At 48.5% G+C, this 25,636-nt stretch overlaps 1 protein-coding gene across 3 annotated transcripts in view; it reads right to left on the reverse strand.

Moving 5' to 3' along the window:
• Nucleotides 1-3,005: 3,005 nt before the first annotated feature.
• Nucleotides 3,006-25,636, reverse strand: part of EYA2 (EYA transcriptional coactivator and phosphatase 2) — a 284,816-nt gene continuing 262,185 nt past the window's right edge. For all 3 annotated transcript variants that reach the window (XM_008015099.3, XM_073006162.1, XM_073006149.1), the window contains 6 exons: nt 23,436-23,494; nt 19,801-19,961; nt 12,218-12,332; nt 11,183-11,304; nt 8,415-8,515; nt 3,006-3,771 (listed from right to left, as the gene is read on the reverse strand). In XM_008015099.3, the coding sequence (XP_008013290.2) occupies nt 3,691-3,771; nt 8,415-8,515; nt 11,183-11,304; nt 12,218-12,332; nt 19,801-19,961; nt 23,436-23,494 (639 nt within the window). In that variant the 3' untranslated portion in view covers nt 3,006-3,690. The remainder of the gene's footprint in view (nt 3,772-8,414; nt 8,516-11,182; nt 11,305-12,217; nt 12,333-19,800; nt 19,962-23,435; nt 23,495-25,636) is intronic.

A 25,636-nucleotide genomic window follows, 5' to 3' on the forward strand; every position in this document is an offset into this window, starting at 1 on the left:
GTATCTCTCTGACTTCTAAATCCCTTGGATATGCAAATTCTTTCATCCTTGAGGCCAACCTGGGCACTTTTGTGGGTCTCTATCCTTCTGCTGGGCTGCTCAGGAAGTTCTGGAGTCAAGGTTGGACTTCTGAGAGGCCAAGAGTTTTTGTATGTGAGTCCTGAATAGTCCAGTTACTCTACTTCTAAGAATGTTCTGGAGAGCAGCAACATACTGCTGGGGAAACAGTGAAGTCAAGAAGCTTGGGACCATGAAATCCCAGTCATCCATCTATCCATCTATCCACCTAACCACCCATCTGTCCACCTGTCATCCATCCATCCATCCATCCACTCATTCACCTATCCATTCATCCATGTATCTGTCCCTCCATCCATCCACCATCCACTAATCCATCCATCCATCCACCATTTATCTACTCATTCACCCATCCATTCAGCCATCCAACATTCATTAAGTGCCATATCTGTGCCAGGCTCTGTGATGGGCAATGAGCATACAGAGATGAGAAAAACACTATCCTTACTCCCCAGAAACTCTGAGTCATCCAGAAGGAATTCAAGTTAAAACACTTACCTTAAAGACTGTGGACTGTTAGCTTTTGTCAGCACTAGTCTTTGACATTTACTCATCACAACAAAAAAGTAGTTGATCACTTAAGTAGTTTAATTTCAGGATCAAGGGGAAGATCTGTTTCACCCAAAACGTCCTGTGTGCACAGCTGAAATTCTACTTGTGTTTCAAATGAAATCCTACTAAAAGAAAAAAAATTTCTTAATAAGTAATTTACCCTTTGTTGGACCCTAAACAGAATTTTCTCCAACAGCAGGTTTTGATGGTAGCAGGAAGGGAGAGATGGGTAGATCATGATTATAAGTGGATTTCTGTGTGCAAGGGTGCTAAACAATGGGGAGTCGGGGGGATTCAGGAGTGTTCACATCACTGACTCCCAGTGGATGGTTGGTGACTGGGTGGCTCTACTCCAGTCTCTTTATCCACTCCAGCTAGAAGTCAGCTTATCCAGTAAAGCTCCACCACTCATTCTAGAAGAAACCTAAACTGGCAGATAATCGTGAGGTTGACTCAGGTATTTTAGGCAACATTAAAGATTCTTCACCTCCATTCCACTCTCTATCCATCTAACCATCACACTTCATTTCCATTTAACTTTCCATCCACCTGCCTATTAAACTGTCCTCTCATCCACATACCCATCGTAATATTACTATCAACCACCACCAACTATCAATCATTCCATCCATCTACCCATCCAAACAACCTACTCATTATCCACTAACACACCTAACCATCTATCCATATTTCCTCAAAACCACCCACCCATTCACTCATCCAAACCACCATCTATTCATTCATCTCACCACACAACTATTTGGTTATTGATCCGGTCATCTATCCAATAATCTATCTGTTCATCCATACATCCATGATTTATCCAACTATCCATTTAGTCATCCCAAGTAGGTATCCATTCATTCATCTATCCATCTTTCAGTCACCCAGTTACCCGCCCACCTTCCAATTAATCATCTAATCAATCACCTAACCAACCATTCATCTACCCACGTACTCAACTATTTAACCCTCCATTTTATCCATTTGTCCTAATGGCCATTCACCCATATTATCATCCATCTGGCTGTGGTTCCATTTATATTTCCATCCTTCATTCTATCCCATCTATAATGGGATTCTACTTTGTGTCAGGCTCTGTGCTTGATTCTGTGGATACAGAGATGAAACCAATAGTACCTACCCCCTGAGAAACTCAGAGTCTAGTAAGGGAGTCTATCTGACCCTTGGTAATGGATTTTTTTTTTTTTTTTTGAGACAGGGTCTTGCTCTGTCACTCAGGCTGGAGTGCAGCAGTGTGATCATGGCTCACTGCAGCCTCAACCTCCTGGGCTCAAGAGCTCTTCCCACCTCCGCCTCCTGAAGGTGTTGGGACTACAGGTGCATGCTATACGCCTGGCTAATTTTTGTATTTTTTGTAAAGATGGGGTTTCACCATATTGCTCAGGTTGGGCTCAAACTCCCGGGCTCAAGTGACCCACATGTCTTGGCCTCCCGAAGTGTTGGGATTACAGTCATGAGCCACCGTGCCTGGCCGGTGATAGTTTTCTAATGATCAGAGATTCTAGCTCTGAGACTCCAGTGGTTAAGATCTCCATCTCCCATGACATGGGTCAGCTGACTAACAATCCAGGATTTTACCAACATTAATAAGGAAGGAGCCTATATTCCTGCTTAGCATCCAATTAGATAGACCCAGGTCCTGCCTGGTCTACTCTGGGTAGTGGCAGTGCTCCAGATGTCTTCAGAACTTCTCCAGATGTCCCTCCTTGCCCCTTACACTGGATCCTTCACTCATATCCCATCCACGGGAAAATGAAGTCCTAACACTGGAATGCGAGTCAGTTGCATTTTGCAGTCCGACCCTCAATTCCCCCAATTCTTTTCATAACAGCTCACTGATTTTCTTTCCCTTGGAGGATCAGCTTCTTCAACTTGCTGTTTGTGACAGAATCCAACCCTAAATCCAGCTCCATGAGCTGCCTAAGCCTACAATTTGGCCAATGAGTTACAGTCCTGAGGCTTTCGCTGCACCACCGTGAAGAAGGTGGTCTCTGTCTGTCTGTGTGGTTTTGCTGAAGGACTCTTAGAGCCATCTTTGCCAGACAGGGAAGAGCCTGCCTGAGAATTAAGGTGACATGAGAGAAATTCATCTGATCACCTGGATCCAGACAGATACCACCTAAAGTTCCTGGAGACACTTGTCCCTTTGTCCTTCTTCCCCTCCCTCCCTCTCTTCTTCCCTCCCTCCCTTTTTTTCTCCCTCTTCTCCATCCTCCCTCCCCCTACTCCACTTTTCTTGGCTTAAGCCAGTGTGAGTTGGATTTTATTCTTTGCAACTGATAAAGTCCTTAAAAAGGCCAACACATTTGGAAGCCTCGAGTGGTAATAAAGTAACCACACCCTACCCCCACTTCAAAATGTAAACGTGGTTTATTTAATGCCTTTTATCCATCACAAAGCACCCATTCCTTCTCAGCATCCCCCTCTTCCTAGAAAACAAGACGCAGCGTAAGGCACGTGCACTGTCCACATGACGTCAAGTAGGGTCTTCAAAAACAAAACTAAGCAATAGTCTTTTCAACAGCTCAAACTGCCTCCCTCTCTAATGTTCAAAGAATGATTGTCCCCACAAAGCACAACCTGGAGAAGAGAGTGCTTACATTAGAACTGTGAACCACCCCACATGCCAGTTCAAAAAACAAAACCAAACCAATGACTAAGAAACCCAGCCACACAGGTACAAGAGCATAATTCCGGAGTAATGAGACTAGTCCATAAATTAAAAAGAAGACAAGACAAACCCGTCCCCTCCTCATCACCAGGCCTCCCCCAAGTCGTCAATTCCTTGCTTTTGTTCTGTGAGTCTTACAGAACAGTCTAGACTCCGAGCCAGCCCTTTGCCCCAAAGTCAAATACTCTCGGAACCCTCATTTGGACTGATGGACGGCTTCTGAGATGGTCACTGGACACAACGTCTCGGCTGTGGGGCCCCTGCCTGGTGTCCAGCATCTGGGTCTCTGGAGTTCTCGGTGGGGAGGTGGGGAAGGCGAGGGGGTCTGAGGGTGAGATGGTAGGTGGAGATGCTTGCTGATCCTGCTATAAATACTCCAGCTCCAGGGCGTGCCTCAGTGCCTCCAGGTCCGCGTGGCAGGATATCCGCCAGAAAGGCATATTGTGCTGAAACACAGAACACCAGCCACAAGGTTATGCCCCTGCCCCCGTCCCTGGATCCCACGCCCATGGTTAGATGGCATGAAAGAAGTCAACCCAGTTAAGTCTAGCATGTGGGGACTTCCCAAACTATGAGGCACTTGATGTTGCTGGCAGACCCACATCCAGCCAGTACCCACCAGTATGGCCGACCATTTCTATTCACTTAGAGCCTGCCCTGACGGGCTCATCCAGCACTGCCCAGCGTGTTCACTGTTGGACCCTCTTGCCCCCGTTGGTACTATCGTGGTCTTAGGCGGTGCACTGACATGGTGTTAAATTGTACAGTGGGAAAGTGATTCCTTTTTAAAAATTTGTTCTTGCCTGGGCACTGTGGCCCATGCTTGTAATCCCAGCACTTTGGGAGGCTGAGGCGGGAGGATTGCTTGAGGCCAGGAATTGGAGGCTGAAGTGCTCTCAATCCTGTTACTTCAAGAAGAAAGTCACAGCTCGGTGCTGGAACCCCTCCCCAACATTTGTCAATCTCCACTGTGAAGAAACAGAGCTGGTCTTGGAGGGTGTTGAGCAGGCCCCTGTAGCTATAGCCAGGTCAGGATGACACTAATCTGTTTTCTTCATAGCTTTTGTTTTTATCTTTTCCTTTTCTTTGCAGCAGGTGGTACTTGCTTCAAGTTATTGTCAGGATAGGGAGTTTTTTTCTTTTCTTTTTTTCTTTTTTTTTGAGACAGGGTATCCCTCTGTTGCCCAGGCTAGAGTGCAGTGACATGATCTCTGCTCACTGTAGCCTCAAACTCCCAGGCTCAAGTGATCCTCCTACCTCAGCCTCCCAGGTAGCTGGGACTACAGATGCATGCCACCACATCTGGCTGATTTTTGTATTTTTTGTAGAGATAGAGTTTCACCACGGTGCCCAGGCTGGTCTCAAACTACTGGGCTCAAGCGATCCACCCACCTCAGCCTCCCAAAGTGTTGGGATTACAGGCATGAGCCATCATGCCCAGCTGAATTTCGTTTCATTAATTTTTTTTTAATTTTAGAGATGGAGTCTCGGTTTGTTGTCCACGCTGCAATGCAGATCATGGCTCACTGCAGCCTTGAGCTCTTGGGCTCAGCTGATCTTCCTGACTCAGCCTCCTGGGTAGCCAGGGACATATCTAGATAAATAGGAAAAAGGAAGGATGCAGGACAAACTGTATATATATGTGCATGTATATGGAGGAAAGAATGCTGGGGTTTCTCAGTAGTTTAAAAGATAAGACTACCTTAGGAAGAACATAAAGAAATCATCAAGGCAGGTGTAAATAAAATGTCATGGGAGTCAGCCAGAGGAAGCAGTCTCTTTTTTGGTAGAAGTGAATGGGATGGGGATGTCTCAGGGGAGAAGAGGCACATGAGACCCAGACCTTGAAGAATGAATGAGGAGGCCAGGCGCGCTGACTCACACTTGTAATCCCAGGACTTTAGGAGGCCAAGGTGGGCGGATCACCTGAGGTCAGGAGTTTGAGACCAGCCTGGCCAACATGGTGAAACCCGTCTCTACTAAAAATACCAAAAATTAGCTGGGTGTGGTGGTGGGCACCTGTAGTCCCAGCTACTTGGGAGGCTGGGGCAGGAGAATAGCTTGAACCCAGGAGGCGGAGGTTGCAGTGAGCTGAGATCGCGCCATTGCACTCCATCCTGGGCAACAAGAGTGAAACTTCAACTCAAAAAAATAAAAAATAAAAAAAGAATGAGTGCTTTGTAGTTAGCAGGTCACTGAAGGGAAGGGCATCCCAGGTTGAGCATCCCTGGGCGAGCAAAGGAAGATATATAAAGGTGCAAGGGGTAGACCCCAGTGGGGTGTTCTCACAGGTCACAAACACTTATGGGGCATTCACTGGAGACTCAGATAAACCCACAGATAAGAAACAAGATAAGTTCATCTCCTGGTAAGTGCCAGGAAGGAAACAGAACGAGAGATAGGGTAGAACGCAGCGATGTCTGTCTACTTTTGAGAGCTGGGTCAGGAAAGGCCGCTCCAGGCAGTGTCATTTAAGCAGGCCCTGGCAAAGATGTCGGGGAACGTGGGGGCAGTTAGAAGACACAGCAAGTGCAAAGGCCCCAGGAAGGTTGAGCTTGGAATGCAATGCTCATTGCTGCACTGCATGGCTCTTGGCACATAGTAGGTGCTCAAGAAATATTCATAGAAGGAATGAAAAGAGGAAGAGAGGGAGGGGGAAAAAAAAAGGTAAGTTTCTCAAGCAAAGTCCTCTGAATGTATCCTTTTCTCTTTGTTCTGTAGTTTCTAAACAATTCCCAACTCAAGGGAAGCAGAAAACCATCTCCTATGGGGGCAGCTCTCATCTCTTCAACACCTTCTCACTGCCCTAGCATTCCCACCCTGCCCTCATCCCGGCCAAGCCTTCCTTTCTTTACAAAGATAGATTCTGGTTGCCACCTGACCAATCCTGCCCTATTTAAAGAGTGTAATTTTGGCTGGGTGTGGTGGCTCACACCTGTAATCCCAGTACTTTGTGAGGCTGAGGTGGGCGGAACACCTGAGGTCAGGAGTTCGAGACCAGCCTGGTCAACACGGCAAAACTCCGTCTTTACTAAAATTACAAAAAATTAGCCAGATGTGGTGGTTCATGCCTGTAATCCCAGTTACTTAGGAGGCTGAGGCAGGAGAATCGCTTGAACCTGGGAGGCAGAGGTTGCAGTGTGCCGAGATGATGCTACTGCGCTCCAGCCTGGGCGACAGAGCAAGACTCTGTCTCAAAAAAAAAAAAAAAGTGTGATTCATTTTTCTGGGAGAGAACGAGCAAAGATGGAAGAAAGAGAATGTTCCAGCTGCCTTTACCCCAGGCTTAAAGACTCCACATGCCAGTGGATTCATCACTCGTGGAGAGGCGGAGACAAGTGACCCACTAAAATGGAGATATCAACAACACTGTCAGCAGAAACAGGCGAAGCCTCTGGTCCTGCAGCCATATTTCACACCGCTCAGGCATCCGGCGGCCTGGGCTCGTGACTTCCATTTGTCAGGCTGAGAGAGTGGCTGGTGGACAGTGTTTCTCACTAACGTTCTGGGGCTTCTGCCTCAGACACTGGACTTTCACAAGAGCTCTGTGTGTGGCGGGTGTGTACCTAGTCTTCTTTGGCGGACTCTACTCTTGTCTGACTAGCTCAGGAGTGAAAACCAACTGTGTTTGAAACCGTAAGTCCGTCTCCTCCCTGCCAGGCGTTTGGAGCATGACACAGGCAGGCTTGCATGTGCCAGATGTGTGACCTTAGGCAAATTAATTAACCTCTCTGAGTGTCAAACTCTGTCATCTATAAAGTGGGGTGTGGCCGGGCATACACCTATAATCCCAGCTTTCTGGGAAGCCAAGGTGGACAGATTGTTTGAGTCCAGGAGTTTGAGGCCAGCCCAGGCAACATGGCAAAACCCCATCTCTACAAAAAAAAAAAAAAAAATTAGTCAGGTATGGTGGTGCCTGTCCGTAATCCCAGCTACTTAGAGGCGGAGGTGGGAGGATCGCTTGAGTCCTGGAGGTAGAGGCTGCAGTAAGCTGAGATTGTGCCACTGCACTCCAGCCTAGGTACCAGTGTGAGACCCTATCTCTAAAAAAAAAAAAAAAAAAAAAAAGGGATGCAATGATACCCACTTTGTAGGAGTTTTTGGAGGACTGAACACAATGGTGATGTTAGCAATAAAGTTATGGTGGTGAAGGGGATGGGGTTAGGCCAGCACCTCCAGATGCCAGCCCACAGCCTGGCCACACACCAGTGTGACTGACCCTGGCAGCTACCCTCCAGATCCCTTCTCCCCTTCTCTCTCAGAAAGAGCTCATTTCCCAGCGGGGCTCATGGCGGCTGATAATAGAGACTGTGTCTTCCAGGAAAGGGGAGGAGCTTTCCAGGTGGAGGGACCAGTGCCTGCAAAGCCTTCGAAGCTCCTCTCTCCCGAGGCCCTCTCCCAGGACCCCAGGGCTTTCCTCTTCTTCTGGGTTTCATCTGCTGAGACCCTAAACATTTTTGCATTTCCTTGGGATTTGCTGCCAGGCAGAGATGGGGGAAACCAGGTCCCCCTAATTAAGCTCTCTGACATTAACAATCCACTTCCCAGGCCTCCGGGTGGGGGGTGGCAGCCTCTCTGGGGCACTGTTGACAGGTCCAGACCCAGGACTTTGGCAGCTGTTTCTTTTCCAAGAACAGAGATGTGGCCACCAGAACCCCCCGCCCTCTCCTCATGGGCCCAAGATCACAAATGCCGGATTTTCTTTTTCATTAGCTTAATGCTGTCTTTATTAACTGGGAAGGGTTCCTGGAACATATGATCAGTAAGTATTAAATAAAACACACACATGTGCACTGGCCCCCCACCAGCCTGCCCCGTCGGAACGTCTCTAGGCTCCCGAACAGTTGTCCCAGAAACAATCCAGGGCTACCAGGGGCGGCAGCCAGAGGCAGAGAGGGGGATTTGTAGAAGGAAATTACTCAGGATGCTTCTGCGATTTGCAAATGGAATGGACCGGCAAGCAAGGAGCCTGGGAAGGAGGACCCAGCCAGCCACGGGGAGTGGCGGAAATCTTGGAAGGAGCCCTTGTAAGGCCACAAGGGGCGCTCAAAAGAGCAGGAAAATGCAGTTGGAGAGGCGGAAGAAGTACCTTTTTTGCTCCTTGCTCCTCTTCCACACCATCACCGATCACCACGTAGACAGCTTTTCTGCCGAATCTCTGCATTATCCTCTCAAAGCAGCTCTCCTTCCCTGCACGCACACAGGAAGGGAAGAAAAAACGCTCTGTGAGGACCCAGATTGCAGCCAATACCCGCTCATTAAGAGCTCGGTGCCTGCAGCTGTGCTCCCAAAGGCCCGGTATTCATCATTTCGTTCTTGAGCAAACTTCTGAGGTCAGAACTGTTGTCATCCCCCTGTGAAGGACGATGACAGCCGGAAACACAGTGAGGGTCAGTAGCTTGCCCAGGACAACACAGCAGGAGGAGGCAGTGCAGGGCTTAGAGCAGGCTCCAGAGTCTCTGCAGCTGTCCGATGTAGAAGTGGCCATGGACGCACAACCATCAGAATGCACTTGATACCACTGCGCTGGAGACTGTTTTTTGTTTTGCTTTGTTTTGGTTTGAGACACTGTCTTGCTCTGTCACCCAGGCTGGAGTGCAGTGGTGCCATCTCAGCTCACTGCAACTTCCACCTCCTGGGTTCAAGTGATTCTCCTCCCTCAGCCTCCTGAGCAGCTGGGATTACAGGCACACATCATCACACCTAGCTAATTTCTGTATTTTTTAGTAGAGATGGGGTTTCACCATGTTAGCCAGGCTGGTCTCGAACTCCTGGCCTCAAGTGATCTGCCCGCCTCGGCCTCTCAAAGTGCTGGGATTATAGGCGTGAGCCACCGCACCCAGCCAGGTTAACCTTTGTTTAATTTTTATTTTATTTTTGAGATGGAGTCTCCCTCTTGTTGCCCAGGCTGGAGTGCAATGGCCCAGTCTCGGCTCACTGCAGCCTCTGCCTCCCGGGTTCAAGCAATTCTCCTGCCTCAGCCTTCCGAGTACCTGGGATTACAGGTACCCACCACCACGCCCTGCTAATTTTTTTATTTTTAGTAGAGATGAGGTTTCACCATGTTGGTCAGGCTGGTCTTGAACTGCCTGACCTCAGGCAGTCCTCCTGCCTTGGCCTCCCAAAGTGCTGGGATTATAGGCGTAAGCCATCACGCCTGGCCATCTTAACCATTTTTTTTTTTTTTTGAGACAGAGTCTCTCTGTGTTACCCAGGCTGGAGTGCAGTGGCGCGATCTTGGCTCACTGCAAGCTCTGCCTCCCGTCATGCCGTTCTCCTGCCTCAGCCTCCTGAGTAGCTGGGACTACAGGTGCCCGCCACTATGCCTGGCTAATTATTTTGTTTTGTATTTTTAGTAGAGACAGGGTTGCACCGTGTTAGCCAGGATGGTCTCGATCTCCTGACCTCGTGATCTGCCCGTCTTGGCCTCCCAAAGTGCTGGGATCACAGGCGTGAGCCACCGCGCCTGGCCCATCTTAACCATTTTTAAGTGTATAGTGCATGGCCAGGTGCGGTGGCTCATGCCTGTAATCCCAGCACTTTGGGAGGCCGAGGCAGATGGATCACCTGAGGTCAGGAGTTTGAGACTAGCTTGGCCAACATGGTGAAATCCCGTCTCTACTAAAAATACAAAATTAGCTGGGTGTGGTGGTGCACACCTGTAATCTGAGCTACTCAGGAGGCTGAGGCAGGAGAACCGCTTGAACCCAGGAGGCAGAGGTTGTGGTGAGCTGAGATTGCACCATTGCCCTCCAGCCTGGGCAACAAGACAGAAACTCCATCTTAAAAAAAAGAAAAAGGGTTAAGATGGTGAAAATTTTATATTATTTAATTTTAACCACAATTAAAATTTAAAAAAGAGATTCGAAATAAACCTGCAAAAGTACTTGACATATGCAGGAAAAATGGGAAAAATGAAAAGACAGGATCTTGTTGAAAAATATTCAACAACCATTTTGGCCCTTATTACTATAATTTTAAAATCAAAAGGCACTTTTACATAATGTTTGGCCCTAGAACTTCAGTAAAACCAAAATTGTTTCAAGAAAATGCTGCCAAAGTACTGTAAGTCATTTTTTTTTTTCTCTAGAGAAAAAACAATGGAAAAAGTTTCTAATTAAAGATATTTTGGCACAGCGGCTCATGCCTGTAGTCCCAGTACTTTGGGGGGCTGAGGTGGGAGGATTGCTTGAGGCTGGGAGTTGAAGGCTGTAGTGAGCTATGATCTCACCACTGCATTCCAGACTGAGTGACAGTACGAGTCACTCAGCTATGGACTACATTTCCCAGCTTCCTTGGCAGCTACCTGTGGCCACATGACTAAGCTGGGGCTAACAGGAAGTGAGTAGAATGTAATGTGCATAGCCTTCTGAGCTTGGCCTTTAAATATCAGACCCACTAGAATGACGACGGGACTCTGATTTGAACCCATACATGAGAATAAAACCATAAGGAATGGTGGAAAAATAAAACGGGAGAGACCTGGGTTTCTGGATATCTTTGAGGACAGGGTCACCCCACCAGCCTGGATCACTCACTTCTGTCTGTTCTACTAGGGAGAAAACAGCTTTGACTCTTTTGCAAGCCCTTGCATTTGGGGTGTGTTTGTTACAGCAGCTTTGCCTGTATCTGAACTCATACAGACACTTTGGAAAACTGTGGTCCTAACCAATTTCTTTAGAAGCAGAAGTTAAGGCATGTGGTCTGTGGGGGTTGTTTTGGGGATCTGAGTCATGGCCATAGGCTAATTCCATCCATTTCCCCAGTGTCATGTTCCTTAAACATCACATTCCCAGGATGGAAAGCTAACCCTACCCTCCATCCCTGTATCACCCCCAAGGTGTGGCTTCTCCCTACCTGTCTTGGTTGCACTGTAGATATTCTCAATAGGAAACACAGACCCCAGGCCATATAGCAGGACTTTGGCCAGGGCAGGAATTAGTTGAGTGGTGGTGACCAGCACATTGACACAGTTGGGCCTAAGGACAAAGGAGATTGTGGATCAGAACTCAGAGGGACCACAAGGCCAGGCCTCCTCCTGCTGCATGAGCCTGCAGTTGGCAGGAAATCTGATAGGTTTGGAGGCTGTGGCTGTCATCTTCAGGCATGTTAGGGCCCAAGGATTCTCAGGCTGTTCCTCTCTTAAAAGCCTGAAGCTGCCTGACATGGTGAAATGTAGTATGGGGGGAATAGTAGTATGGGGGGGATACTTTTCTTATATAAAAAGCAAATGTTTATTGCAAGGGCCATACACTTAAATAGTTGCAGGTAATGTAAATGAGTGATATGGAAAAAGTGTAGGCCAATAGGGAGAGGTGAGGACTGGAGTAAGCTGGAGCCTGAATGCCAGTTCTCATCTTTTAGGAGAATTCAGAAACCTGGAAACCTGTTGGGCCCTGAAAAGTCTCTGCAGCTACTAGCTCAGCTATGCTCCAAGGTATCCACTGAGCCTTGTGCACTTAAGCTTTATTAAATATTTGGGCCGGGCATGGTGGCTCATGCCTGCAATCCCAGCACTTTGGGAGGCCGAGGCGGGTGGATCACCTGAGCTCAGGAGTTCAAGACAAGCCTGGTCAACATGGTGAAACCCCATCTCTACTAAAAATACAAAAATTAGCTAGGTGTGGTGGCACACGCCTGCAATCCCAGCTACTCAGGAGGCTGAGGCAGAATTGCTTGAACCTGGGAGGGAGAGGTTGTGGTGAGCCGAGATCATGCCACTGCACTCCAGCCTGGGCGACAGAGTGAAACTCTGTCTCAAAAAAAAAATTGGAAAGTGTGCAAGTGAGAATTTGAGGAGTCCAATTCTCCTAAGTGTGGACATGCAGGAGCCACCACTGTCTACTGCAAGAAAGTTCAGTGGCACAGAGGAAAACAGGGGCTGCCACTTGCCGGGAGTTGATGAGGTTTAGTGCCTTCAGGGAGTGGGTCAGCCAGAGGTCTGTGAGAGCTTCCAGCTCGGCTCGGAGCTGTAGCCAGGTCTCCCTTTTGGGAGCACCTATCAACCCTGTGGACAAAGGAAATAAAGATGTAGTCATCATACTAGAAAGATATGGGGGACAAAGGTAGGGAACAGGAATCTAGCTACTGTACCCTGAAGGTTAAAATCAGATGATATCCAAAGTAAACTTCAATCCAGTGGCTTCTCTTAATATTATCCTGAGATCAATAGATTGATAGATTAATCCATCTACTGACTGATCCACCCATCCACCCATCCATCCATCCATCCATCCATCCACCCACCCACCCACCTATCCACCCATCCATTCACCCAATATCCTTCCATCCACCCATCCATCCATCCACCCAATATCCATCCATCCATCCATCCATCCATCCATCCATCCATCCACCCACCTATCCACCCATCCATCTACCTACCCCCCTATCCACCCATCCATCCACCCAATATCCATCCATCCATCCACCCATCCACCCATCCATCCACCCATCCATACATCCACCCACCTATCCATCCACCCAATATCCTTCCATCCACCCATCCATCCATCCACCCAATATCCATCCATCCATCCATCCATCCACCCACCTATCCACCCATCCATCTACCTACCCACCTATCCACCCATCCATCCACCCAATATCCATCTATCCATCCATCCATCCACCCATCCATCCATCCACCCATCCATCCACCCATCCATACATCCACCCACCTATCCACCCATCCATCCACCCAATATCCATCCATCCATCCACCCACCCACCCACCCATCAATCTACCCACCCATCCACCCACCCACCTATCCATCCATCCATGCATTCAACAAAAAATTCAGGAGTGCCTTCTAGGTGCTTGATATTGTAATAGGCACTGAATATACAGATATGAACAAAAATATGCAGATTATAGAGCTTATATTGTTATGGTACAGATAGGGGATTAATAACATAAAAAAAAGATGAACACTTTTGAGTGCTTATTATGTGCCGGGTTCTGCTTTTAACATGATTTATTTCATTCTCACAATGACACTATAGGTGGACACCATTTTTATTTCTATATTTTTAGGTAAAGAAACAGGCTTTGTGATGTTGACTGACTTGCTCACCATAGGGAGAAAATAATGGACACAGGTCCGGCACCCAGGCAGCTGGCTTCCAGAGCCACCCTGTGGGTATTTCTCAACCTGCCATTCTCTCAGCCTTCAGTAGCTTTAAGATAAAGTTCAAAACCCCCAGCAACATGATCCTGTCCCTACTGAGTTTCATCTCCTGCTACTGCCTTTCCATTCCAGCCTGGAGGCCTCCTGTTTGTTCCCCAAAACACGAAGTGGTCTCTTGCCCCAGGACCTTTGCACATCTCATTTCAGAACCTGGACCACTCTTCTGACATCTTCTGCTTTTGCTTGGCTAAATCCTTCATACTCTGCATTTGGGCCTCATCTTTTTTTTTTTTTTGTGACAAGGTCTTGCTCTGTCACCCAGGCTGGAGTTCAGTGGTGTGATCACAGCTCACTGCAGCCTCAGTCTCCTAGGCTCAAACAATCCTGCAATCCTTTCACCTTAGCCTCCCGGGTAGCTGGAACTACAGATGCCTGTCACCATGTCCCGCTAATTTTTGTATTTTTCATTAGAGGTAGGGTCTTGCTATGTGGCCCAAACTGGTCTTGAACTCCTGGCCTCAAGCAATCCTGCCTTGGCCTCCCAAAGTGCTGGAATTACAGGTGTGAACCTCTGCCTCCTGCCTTAAGGCCTCATCTTAAATGTTGTTTGCTCTGGAAGGTCTAACCTGATCTCTCCAGGCTGGGTCAGGTCCCTCTAGTTTATATTCTCCCAACACACTGTAGTTCTTCTTCACAACACTTCTCACAACTCTAATTTTAAGTGTATCTGTGTGACAATGTGTTTGGCGTCTGCCTTGGCCATTAGGCTATTCACTCTAGGGCAGAGGGCAGGGACCAAGTCGGTCTTGTTCGCCACCATAGCAGCAGTTTCTGTAGCAGGGGCTGGCCCGTGCTTGGTGCTCAATCAGTATTTGCTGAAGGAATAATTAATTAGGACAAAATGCTGCCTGTGCTATGGAGACATCGTCTTCTCTACACAGAAGACCCCAGTATCCAAACTGGGCCCTATGTCATCTGGACACCGCCAGCTCTCTCATCCTGTCCCGGACCACATGCCCCCCACTCCAGCTATCCTGGCCTTCTTTATCTTTCTGAAAAGTGTCAAACTCCTTTGGTCTAAGAGACTTTTCATTTGCTGTTTATGGTAGATACTGTCAGTTGCCATCCACTATCCATTTTTTCACTTATAATTAGTAAAAATATAAATACAAAAGGATCTTCTCATTAGTAGTAAGAATCCTGATTTTGGCTGGGTGAGGTGGCTCACGCCTGTAACCCCAGCACTTCGGGAGGCTGAGGTGGGAAGATCACTTGAGTCAGGGGTTTGAGACCAGCCTGGGCAAGACAGGAAGGCCCTGTCTCTACAAAAAAATTTAAAAATTAGCCAGGCATGGTGGCATGTGCCTGTGGTCCCAGCTATTCCGGAGGCTGAGGTGGGAGGATCACTGGAGCCTAGGAAGTCGAGGGTGCAGTGAGCCGAGATCATGCCACTGCACTCCAGCCTGAGAAACAGAGTGAGACCCAGTCTCAATAAATAAATAAATACAAAGATAGAAGGGTCCAGGCAGGGTGGCTCACACCTGTAATCCCAGCACTTTGGGAGCCTGAAGCAGACAGATCATCTGAGGTCAGGAGTTCGAGACCAGCCTGGCTAACATGGTGAAACGCCGTCTCTACTAAAAATACAAAAATTAGCCAGGTGTGGTGGCAGGCACCTGTAGTCCCAGCTACTCGGGAGGCTGAGGCAGGAGAATCGCTTGAACTCGGGAGGCAGAGGTTGCAGTGAGCTGAGATTGTGCCACTGCACAATCTGTCGCTCCTAGGTGACAGAGCGAGACTCCGCCTCAAAAAAGAAAAGAAAAGAAAAGATAGAAGGATCCTGAGATCCTGGCCTCCTAACACTGTAGAGTACTCAGCCAGCTTTGGAAGCCTACAGCTCTTGTATATAAGAAAAAAAAAATTCATTTCTATCCGGTTTAAGCCATTGTTGTTTTTTATGTTATTTTTTGGTTGGTGGTTCTTTTACTTACGCAGTTGAATATAGCTGAACTGATTGACTCTTCCCTTGTACTGGTCATCCCCCAGCTCTGGGCATTTGGTTATCATTATTAGACTCTCATCTAGAATATTTAGAATACTGAGTTTAGCCGGGCGCGGTGGCTCAAGCCTGTAATCCCAGCACTTTGGGAGGCCGAGGCGGGCGGATCACGAGGTCAGGAGATCGAGACCATCCTGGCTAACACGGTGAAACCCCGTCTCTACTAAAAAATACAAAAAACTAGCCGGGCGAGGTGGCGGGCGCCTGTAGTCCCAGCTACTCGGCAGGCTGAGGCAGGAGAATGGCCTAAACCCGGGAGGCGGAGCTTGCAGTGAGCTGAGATCCGGCCACTGCACTCCAGCCTGGGCGACACAGCGAGACTCCGTCTCAAAAAAAAAAAAAAAAAAAGAATACTGAGTTTAAATATCCCTTCCTGAGAGATGGACTGTGGGTCCACTATTCCAAGTATCCCCTGGTCACCACTGCCCACACTGGGCGCTCTACCATATTCCTCTGTTTCTTCTACAGCTGTGATCATTCTCTGAAATGACTGAATTAAGAATTTAAAGCCGGGTGTGGTGGCTCACACCTGTAATCCCAGTACTTTGGGAGGCTGAGGCGGGTGGATCACCTGAGCTCAGGAGTTCGAGACCAGCCTGGCCAACATGGTGAAACCCCATCTCTATTCAAAATACAAAAATTAGCCGGGCATGGTGGCATGTGCCTGTAATCCCAGCTAGTCGGGAGGCTGAGGCAGGGGAGTCACTTGAATCTGGGAGGTGGAGGTTGCAGTGAGCCGAGATCACGCCACTGTATTCCAGCCTGGGTGACAGAGCAAGACACCATCTCAAAAAAAAAAAAAAAAAAAGAATTTAAGTGATTTGCTCACTTATTGATGGTCTGTTTTCTCCACCCATTGAATATAAACTCTTTGAAGACAGGGATCTTGTTTCCTTGGTTCACCGTTGAATCCACAACCTAGGCCTTTGATGATGGACACATGGGTGAATGAATGAAGAATGAATGGATCTTCTTACTGCTACATGTCCCATCTTCTCACTAATCTATCAACTCTAGGAGAACACAGGGCCTCTGGTTTTCCTCTCTCTCTGCACCTTCCCCACAGACCCTTAGCTGGAACCCTCAGTAACAATACAAACTCACAAGGCTCAGCACTTTTCAGTTGACAAAGGGCTTCCCGACGTGCTGCCTTGTGTAACCAGCTGCCCAACCACCCCTACTTTGCTCCCTGCCGGGAAGTATGCTTCAAGCTGCTTCCTCGGTGTTTTCCTCCAGGCTTGGCCTCCTTCCCACCTTCCCCAGATAACAACGGTGCCACTTAAGGAGAGCATATGTGTGTCAGAGCCGTTCTGAGCACCTTTCCTGTGCGAATTCACAACATCCTCGCATGAATCCTTGTGTACACTGTCTATATTGCAGACACTATTAGCCACTTACCACTGATGCTGGGCAGCATCACTGGCCCCAGTTTACACACAAGGAGGAAACTGAGGCACAGGGAGGTCAAATAACCTGCTCAGGGCTACACGGGAAGCGGTAGAGGGAGGAATGACATCAGGCCAAGGCCCCTGATTCCAACCCCTGCCTCCTAGAGGGTGATTTACTAACTATTTTCTCCATCCTGTATTTTGCAGATGTCTTTCTTCCGAGCACACCTTCTAAAACACCTGGAATCGCGGGGATCTGTGGTGATCTCTGGACTGGAAGCCACGGCCATGCACCTGGCTCATTCTGTGATGCAGGAACAGCTGGGATAGTGAGGGGGACTGGCATGCCGCTAGCTGTGGCCTCCTCACCGTCTGATGCCTCGGGTGCTCTCCTCTCAGCTATGGGTGAGTAGAGCAGCCTGACAAAGCCCTGGCATTTCCTGGGCCTTAACCCGGATGGGGAGCAGATGCTCTCTGTTGGCCAACCCCATCCCTGTCTCCCCTAAGAGAGCCCTCCTGCTCCCCTCCTCCCTCCGTGCAGGGCTGGGTACAAAGGTTGGGACCTGACCAGAGCTTGCTCCTTCACTCCTGCAATCAACACACTCACATCTGAGAGGCCACCAAGTGTGGCCCTGAAGGGCAGAGGTGGTGGAGTCGTCCAGCCTGGGACTCCACTGGGGCTCTTCTGCCTGGGCTGTGTGACGCTGGGCAGGTTACTTAACCTCTGTAATCTCAGTTTCTGCTTTTGAGCAACACCACTGATAAAACCATTTACCTTACAGGGATGCTGTGAAGAGTAAAGGAGCTATTCCATGAAAACGGTGGCAACACTGGCAGAGTGAGTGCTCCATAAACATTAGCTACTGCCAGGACTGCACTTAGCACGTGGTCTGCATTAGCACCGCAGCCACGAACACGACAGGGTGTCTGTCCCAAAGAATGGATAGGAAAGCTACCAGGGACAGTGGAAGACACAGAGGAACCCAAGGCTCCCAAGCAAAACTGAGAGCAACTCATGACAAATACCACCATTTACTGAGTGCCTGCTGTGTACCAGGCATGGGGTCATGCCTTTTGTATGCATTAACAATAAATCTCTCAATAATCCAGGAAAGCAGAAGTATTTGTATTCTCCGTTTCATAGATTTATTTATTTATTTTCTGAGATGGAGTTTTGCTCTTGTTGCCCAGGCTAGAGTGCAACCTCCGCCTTTCAGTTTCAAGTGATTCTCTTGCCTCAGCCTCCCAAGTAGCTGGGATTACAGGTGCCTGCCACCACGCCCAGCTAATTTTTTTGTATTTTTAGGAGAGACAGGGTTTCACCATGTTGTTCAGGCTGGTCTCGAACTGCTGACCTCGTGATCCACCCGCCTTGGCCTCCCAAAGTGCTGGGATTACAGGCGTGAGCCACCGTGCCTGGCCCTCATTTCATAGATTTAAAGACTGAGGCTCATTAAGATGACCGTATGTACGTTGCCTAAGGCCACATAGCTAGAAAGTTGTAGAGCTGGGACTGGAAGCGTGTTCTGTCCAGTTTGAGAACCGGGAGTCTATTCTTTCTAGGAATGGAGGGGGGTGGCCCTAGAAGCTTTTGGGGCCAATGTGTATATTGCAGACACTATTAGCCACCTACTCAAACCCTGCCCTTATGGGCCAGTAGTTGGTTCCAGGCACTGTGGCAACCAGGAAGACTCCCAGATGTCTCCTGGAGAGGGTGCAGTATTACCCCCAGTTAAAAACCTCTGTTCTAGAGAACTCCAGAATTCTCTAGACTACGGCTGAGCCAGCCTCGCCTCCAGTGCCTTCAGACTTCTTGTTTGGGGCAATGAGCAAATGTTCCTAGTACCTGAAGCCAGGGCGGTCTCTCCTTGGCTGCACTTAGAATTACTCAGGGATCTTTATGACTCCTGATGTCCAGGCTGCAGCAATACCGAGACCATCAGAAACGGAAACTCCTTGAGTGGTTCCAGTGAGAGCCAAGTGTGAGAACCCGTGACTTCCAGGGCTTCTTCAACTTTAATGCCTCCACAGTCACCTGGCGGGCTTGTTAAAAATGCAGATTCTGGGCCAGGCAGGTGGTGCATGCCTCTAATCCTAGCTACCTGGGAGGCTGAGGTGGGAGGATCACTTGAGGCCAGAAGTAATTTGAGACCAGCCTGGGCAGCATAGCAAGACCTTGTCTCAAAAGTAAAAAAAAAATTTTTTTAGAGCGGATTCTGAGTCAGTTGCCCGGGATGAGGCCTGAGACCCTGCACTTCTCTTTTTTTTTTTTTTTTTTTTTTTGAGACAGGGTCTCACTTTGTCGCCCAGGCTGGGGTGCAGTGGTGTAATCTTGGGTCACTGCAGACTCTGCCTCCTGGTGACCCTGCACTTCTAACCAGCTCCAGGGGGATGCCGATGTGGTTGGTCTGAGGACAACAATCTGAGCTGCAAAGACTCAAGGCACAGGTCCTCCCCGATACCAAGCGGGGATTCCAGGGCTGTGAAAACACAGATTCTGGGCCCGAGTTTCAGATTTGCTAGGCCTGAGGTAGGGCCAGAGACTGCATTTCCAACATATCCCCAGGTGATGCTGACGCTGCTGCTTGGAGGCCCACCCTGTGAGAGCCTCTGGCTGTGGGTAAGAGTATTCTGCCGCCATGCCCACCCCGCACCATTTGTGGCCTGAAGGATCTTGGACCAGATGCAGCCTCCATCCCTCAGCTTTCCCACCCCCAAAGTGAAGGTGACAAAATACCAGTGCTCTATTCCGAAGGGTATCGTCAGGGTTGCATTAAGTGGGCTGGTACTGATTGTGAACCTCTCTGCCTGGCGCCTGGCACAGCAGGGACACAGAATTGACAGCATCCATCCCAACGAGCTTCCCTTCCTCGGAGGCCCGAGGCTCACGGTACTCACCGCCGACGTTGTTCTTGTAGGTATTGTACATCTCCTTCACCCGCCGGTAGCGGAAGGCCAGCTTCCTCATCCAGTCCACGCCGCCGTGCACGCCAGAGCCCAGGCACAGGTTGGCTCCAGGGGCCGAACTGTGGAAGCCATCAGCGGAGAAGTTGTACGTGCTGCAGAGAGAGGAGGGGAGGGACAGTGTTAGTGCAGGGGCTGCAGGGCATCTTCACTGGGAGACCGCAGGCTCTGAGGGACCCACGGGTAGGCTTTCAGGTGCCCATGAGCCCCTCGAAATGCACGGGTGCTGCGAGTGTACATTTGGGGGGCAGCAGGACCACAGCTTTCATTAGCTTCCGCAAGAAAAGTGGTGTCTTTTTCTCTTACCAGATCCACATCCGTTTGCCTTTTGTTTATTTTTTAATTTTTATTTTTTTGAGACAGGGTCTTGCTCTGTTGCCCAGGTTGGAGTGCAGTGGTGTCATCACAGCTCATTGCAGCCGCAACCTCCCAGCTCAAGGGATCCTCCTACCTCAGCCTTCTGAGGAGCTGGGACCGCAGGCGTGCACCACCACAAAAATAACTTATTTTTATTTTTTGGAGAGATGGAGTCTCTCTATGTTGCCTGGGCTGGTCTTGAACTCCTGGGCTCAAGGGATCCTCCTACCTTGGCTTCCCAAAGTACTGGGATTATAGGCATGCACCACCGAGCCTGGCCCCTTGTTTTGACTTTTTAAAAATTATTTTAAATTTTTTTAAATTTTGCGATGGAGTCTTGCTCTGTTGCCCAGGTTGGAGTGCAAGGGCACGATCTTGGCTCACTGCAACCTCCACCTTCCGGGTTCAAGTGATTCTCCTGCTTCAGCCTCCCCCTCCAAGTAGGTGGGATTACAGGTGCCCTCCACCACATCCAGGTAATTTTTTGTATTTTTAGTAGAGACAGGATTTCACCATGTTGGCCAGGCTGATCTCGCACTCCTGACCTCAAGTGATCCACCCGCCTAGGGCTCCCAAAGTGCTGGGATTATAGGTGTTAGTCACTGTGCCCAGCCATGGATTTATTCTTGAAAAAGTGAACACTGACCATTTACTCAGATGCTACCATGGGGAGATGTCTAGATGTTAAGAGATGGAGGCCCTTGGGGAGGGCAGGAACCAGTGACAGGGATGGACAGGGGATCTGTTAAGAGCTTGGGTTCCAGAGCCAGGCTGCCCGGATTTGAATCCTGCCCTCCCTGCTGACCAGCCATGTGAGTTTGGGCCGACTGCTTCATCTCTCTATGCCTCACATTCCTCAGCTGTGAAATGAGGATGAAGATAAAAGCATCTCTCTCATCTCTCATAGGGTTGCTGTGCACATGCAATGAGTTATCCCATGGAATGCATTTGGAATAGAACATGGCACAAAACGAGGCATCTCTGAAGGCTGGTTCTTACTGCTAACTGAAAAAGACAAAAACAAAACAAGAGGCATTTCATGCTTGGGACCTAGGATGTAGTGGGCACTCCATAAATATTTCTTGAATGAATAAGTGGAGAATTTGGTGTCTAAAGAAGAAAACATCCTTGGGCTGAGAATTCTTAAAGTGAGGTACCAAACAGCTCAGCATGAGACAGGGTTCAGAGGACTATTGCTCTGAATTCCAAGCCAGTTAGCTACACGGGAAATTTTATAGAAACACAACGATGCTGCTCATTGCCTTGAAAGGAAGACTGCTTCCCAACGATGACTTCATGGAAAGGACCAATTAACCTTGATCTAGGGTTTATTTATTCCATCAATTGAGAAGTCCTGGTGGGGCTGGAGCTTTGCTCCTTGCCGGTCCTGACTGCAGAAGGGATTTTCCAAATGGCTGAATAAAATGAAGCCGGCATCTGCCCGCCGATCACTTCCGATTGTGCTGGGCTTTGAAAGGACTTACAGGGCTCAGGAACAGAAACTTTGATTTCTGTTTTTGCAATAAGTTGGGAGAGACACCTCGGAAGCAGGTACTAAATAAAGTTACAACAACTGGTCCCATAACCAAAACATTATTTTGTCTAATAATATATTTGATGAGCCTAAAGCTCAATGTGGTAATTTTGGATGAGCACAGATTAACTATGGTTCCGTTTTTATAAACTTTTCCCAGGGGTAGGCTTGGAACATTCCAGCCCACATTCCTCTGGAAGTTGTCTCTCTTTTTTTTTTTGAGACGAGTCTCGCTCTGTCCCCCAGGCTGGAGTGCAGTGGCACGATCTCAGCTCACTGCAACCTCTGACTCCTAGGTTCAAGTGATTCTCCTGCCTCAGCCTCCTGAGTAGCTGGGATCACAGGTGCTCACCACCATGCCCGGCTAACTTTTGTATTTTTAGTAGAGATGGGGTTTCACCATGTTGGCCAGGCTGGTCTCGAACTCCTGACCTCAGGTGATCTGTGCGCCTCGGCCTCCCAAAATGCTGGGATTACAGGTGTGAGCCACTGTGCCTGGCCTGAAGTTGTCTCATATTGAGCAATGGGTTACCTGATTCCTGGAAGCCATGTCCTGGGAGTATTTTCCCTAGAAACCAGACACACCACTTATTCATTTGAGAAGTGTTTTTTAAGTACTGGCTGTATCAATTGTTATATTAAAAATATATGCATGCTGGTCAGGTGTGGTGGCTCATTACTATAACCCCAGAACTTTGGGAGGCTGAGGTGGGTAGATCACGTGAGGTTAGGGGTTTGAGACCAGCCTGGCCAACATGGTGAAACCCTGTCTCTACTAAAAATACAAAATAATTAGTTGGGTGTGGTGGTGCATGCCTGTAGTCCCAGCTACTCAGGAGGCTGAGTCAGGAGAATTGCTTGAGCCTGGGAGGTGGAGGTTGCAGTGAGCCGAGATCACACCACTGCACTCCAGCCTGGGTGACAAGAGTGAAAGTCAGCTTAAAAAAAAAAAAAAAAAAAAAAATATATATATATATATATATATATGTATGCTAACGAATACAATCAAATATTCGGAGGCAGCTGCCTCCTTATGAAGACTGCTGGAGGAGAAGTACGTGATACTCTGAGCTTGACTACTGAGAAAAAATTGGTTGTAACATCTCTGGACCCTTGATGGGAGGAGAGAAGCTGAAAGAAAGGGTATTTTCAACATTTTGAGCAGATCTTGGAAGAATATATACCAAACTCTTAATGGTGGTGATTTTGGGAGGTGAGGTCAGGTTAAGTGTGGGATTTTTTTTCTGTTATGCATGCATTACTTCAGTCAGCAGGAAAAAATAGCAATAAATGAGTAGAGTTTAGTGATTTGAGGTGATGAGCAAGAGACTGTAGGGTTGAGGGGTGAGGTTGTGATTTTCTAAACAAATTTTTACTCATTTATTTATTATAGTAGAGATGGGGGTCTCATTATGTTGCTCAGGCTGGTTTTGAACTCCTGAGCTCAAGTGATCCTCCTGCTAAGGCCTCCCAGAGTCCTGGGATTACAAGTGTCAGTCACCACATCTGGCCAGTTGTAATTTTTGAGTTTGAGACGCCAAAGTCCCAGTTCTGGCTGGAGGCAGGCACACCTTGTCCTTATAAGCAGCCCTCCTCTCCCATCCCACTTTCTAGTAGAAGGAGAACTTGATAATCAATCAATCAATCAATGGGCATTTTTGACTCCCCAAATTCCCACCTTAAATCTTGGCCATTGTCATCTGATGAGACGTCGTCAACGTGGATCTGGTCACAATCCTATGGAAAATGTGACAAGAAGAGAAAGAGAGAGAGAGAGAGAATGTGCCTTGTTAATCTGATGTAGCCTTTAAGGGCTGGCTTCATAAGCTGAGGGCTGGGATAAGCACTGCATTGGGAGTCATCAGGCTCGGGTTCTAGTCTGGGTTTGGCCACTCAAGGTTAGATGTCCTTAGGTTCAATCTCATCCTCTTTTTCTGTTTGGTTTCCTTATAAATGAGCAGGTTGACTGCAAGGAAAGTGACCATACAGTTACTCATCCAAACAGAGATAGTTTTGTAGTAAAGGGGGCTGGTATTATACTAGGGGGATAGGTGCAAACCAGGACTCCCCTGGGTCCCCAGCTTCCCAGGTATGGCCAGACATACGGTCACCCTGGCCATATGGTGGACCTTCATTGAAGGTGTTCCCCCTGCTTGAAATGCTCTCCTGCCTTCACCTGCTTAGTGAATCCTGTGCTTTTCAAGTATTAGCTCCTGGAGGGACACCTGCTGTGGGCCATGATCTGTGATCATCATTTACTGAGCACTTACTATGTGCCAGGCACTATCCCCCGGACTTGCCATTCAACAAACTCCAATGCCATGCTGTTTCCCATTCAGTTTCCTTGGGGAAACACCTCTCTCTGTGGGACAAGACCATGGGGTGGAGGCTGGGCACGGCGGCTCACGCCTGTAACCCAGCACTTTGGGAGGCTGAGGCAGGTGGATTGTTTGAGGCCAGGAGTTCGAGATCAGCCTGGCCAACATGTAGAAACCCTGCCTCTACTAAAAATACAAAAAATTAGCTGGGCGTGGTGGCGCACATCTGTGGTCCCAGCTACTTGGGTGGCTGAGGCACGAGAATTGCTTGAACCTGGGAGGCAGGAGGTTGCAGTGAGCTGAGATCACACCACTGCACTCCAGCCTGGGCAACAGAGCGAGACTCTGTCTCAAAAGGAAAAAAAAAAAAAAGTGAAAAAGCCGATTCTCCTCTCAGAGCCTCCAGAAGGAATACCAGTGACACTGATAGGGACTCCTGACCTCCAGAACTGTAAGAGGACACAGGTGTGTTGTTTGAAGCCAGTAAGTGGTGGAATTTTGTTACAGTAGCCCTGGGGAACAAATACACCAACTTTTCAGATTAAGCGAATGCAGCTGGGTTTCTGGCACTTTGCAGCCAAGAGTCATGAGGGATGCCACGTCCCAAGTGGAGCCTACACGATGCACAGCTGCCAACTCTGCCTGCATCATGAAGTGCACTCATGATAGCCTGATGGGGCAAACATATCATGAGTGCGCTTCATGATGCCGGCAGAGTGATATGATGATATGTTGATGGGGTAAAACGTGTGTGGGGGTACCAGCCCCTGCAGTACTGGTTCAGGGTGCAGGCTCTGGAATCTGACTGCCTGGGCCTGGATCCTGGATCCAACCACTTCCCAGTGTGTGACCTTGAGCGAGGGGCATGACCCTTGTGAACCCCAGAGGCCTGGCTGATAAATGGACCTGATAACTGAACCCACTTCCAGATGAGGTGAGGAGAAGTGAGACGCTGCATGAGAGCACTGAGAACAGTGTTGGGTGCACAGTGGACGCTACACACACGTTAGTTTCTACCACTGTGTTATGATCTTACACATTTTCCCACATTTTAGTTGCAAGGTGATTTCTGGAGGCAGCTGCCTCCTTACAAAGGCTGCTGGAGGAGGAGAAGCACGTGGGACTCTGAGCTTGACTACTGAGAAAAAATTGGTTGCAACATCTCTGGACCCTTGATGGGAGTAGAGACGCTGGAAGAAAGGGTACTTTCAACATTTTGAACAGATCTCTTTTTAGACAATTGGACAAGCAAAAAACTTTTTTTTTTTTTTTGAGACAGAGTCTCACTCTGTCACCCAGGCTGGAGTGCAGTGGCACAATCTCAGCTCACTGCTACCACCTCCCAGGTTTAGGTGATTCTCAAGCCTCAGCCTCTCGAGTAGCTGGGACTACAGGTGTGTGCCACCACGCCTAGCTAATTTAGGAGAGATGAGGTTTTGCTATGTTGGCCAGGCTGGTCTCAAACGCCTGGCCTCAAGAGATCCTCTAGTCTAGGCCTCCCAAAGTGCTAAGATGACAGGTGCGCCTGGCCAAAAGCCTTGAATTTATCTTTGAGAATATA

Source organism: Chlorocebus sabaeus, chromosome 2, assembly GCF_047675955.1.
Source record: "Chlorocebus sabaeus isolate Y175 chromosome 2, mChlSab1.0.hap1, whole genome shotgun sequence".
NCBI lineage: Eukaryota > Metazoa > Chordata > Mammalia > Primates > Cercopithecidae > Chlorocebus > Chlorocebus sabaeus.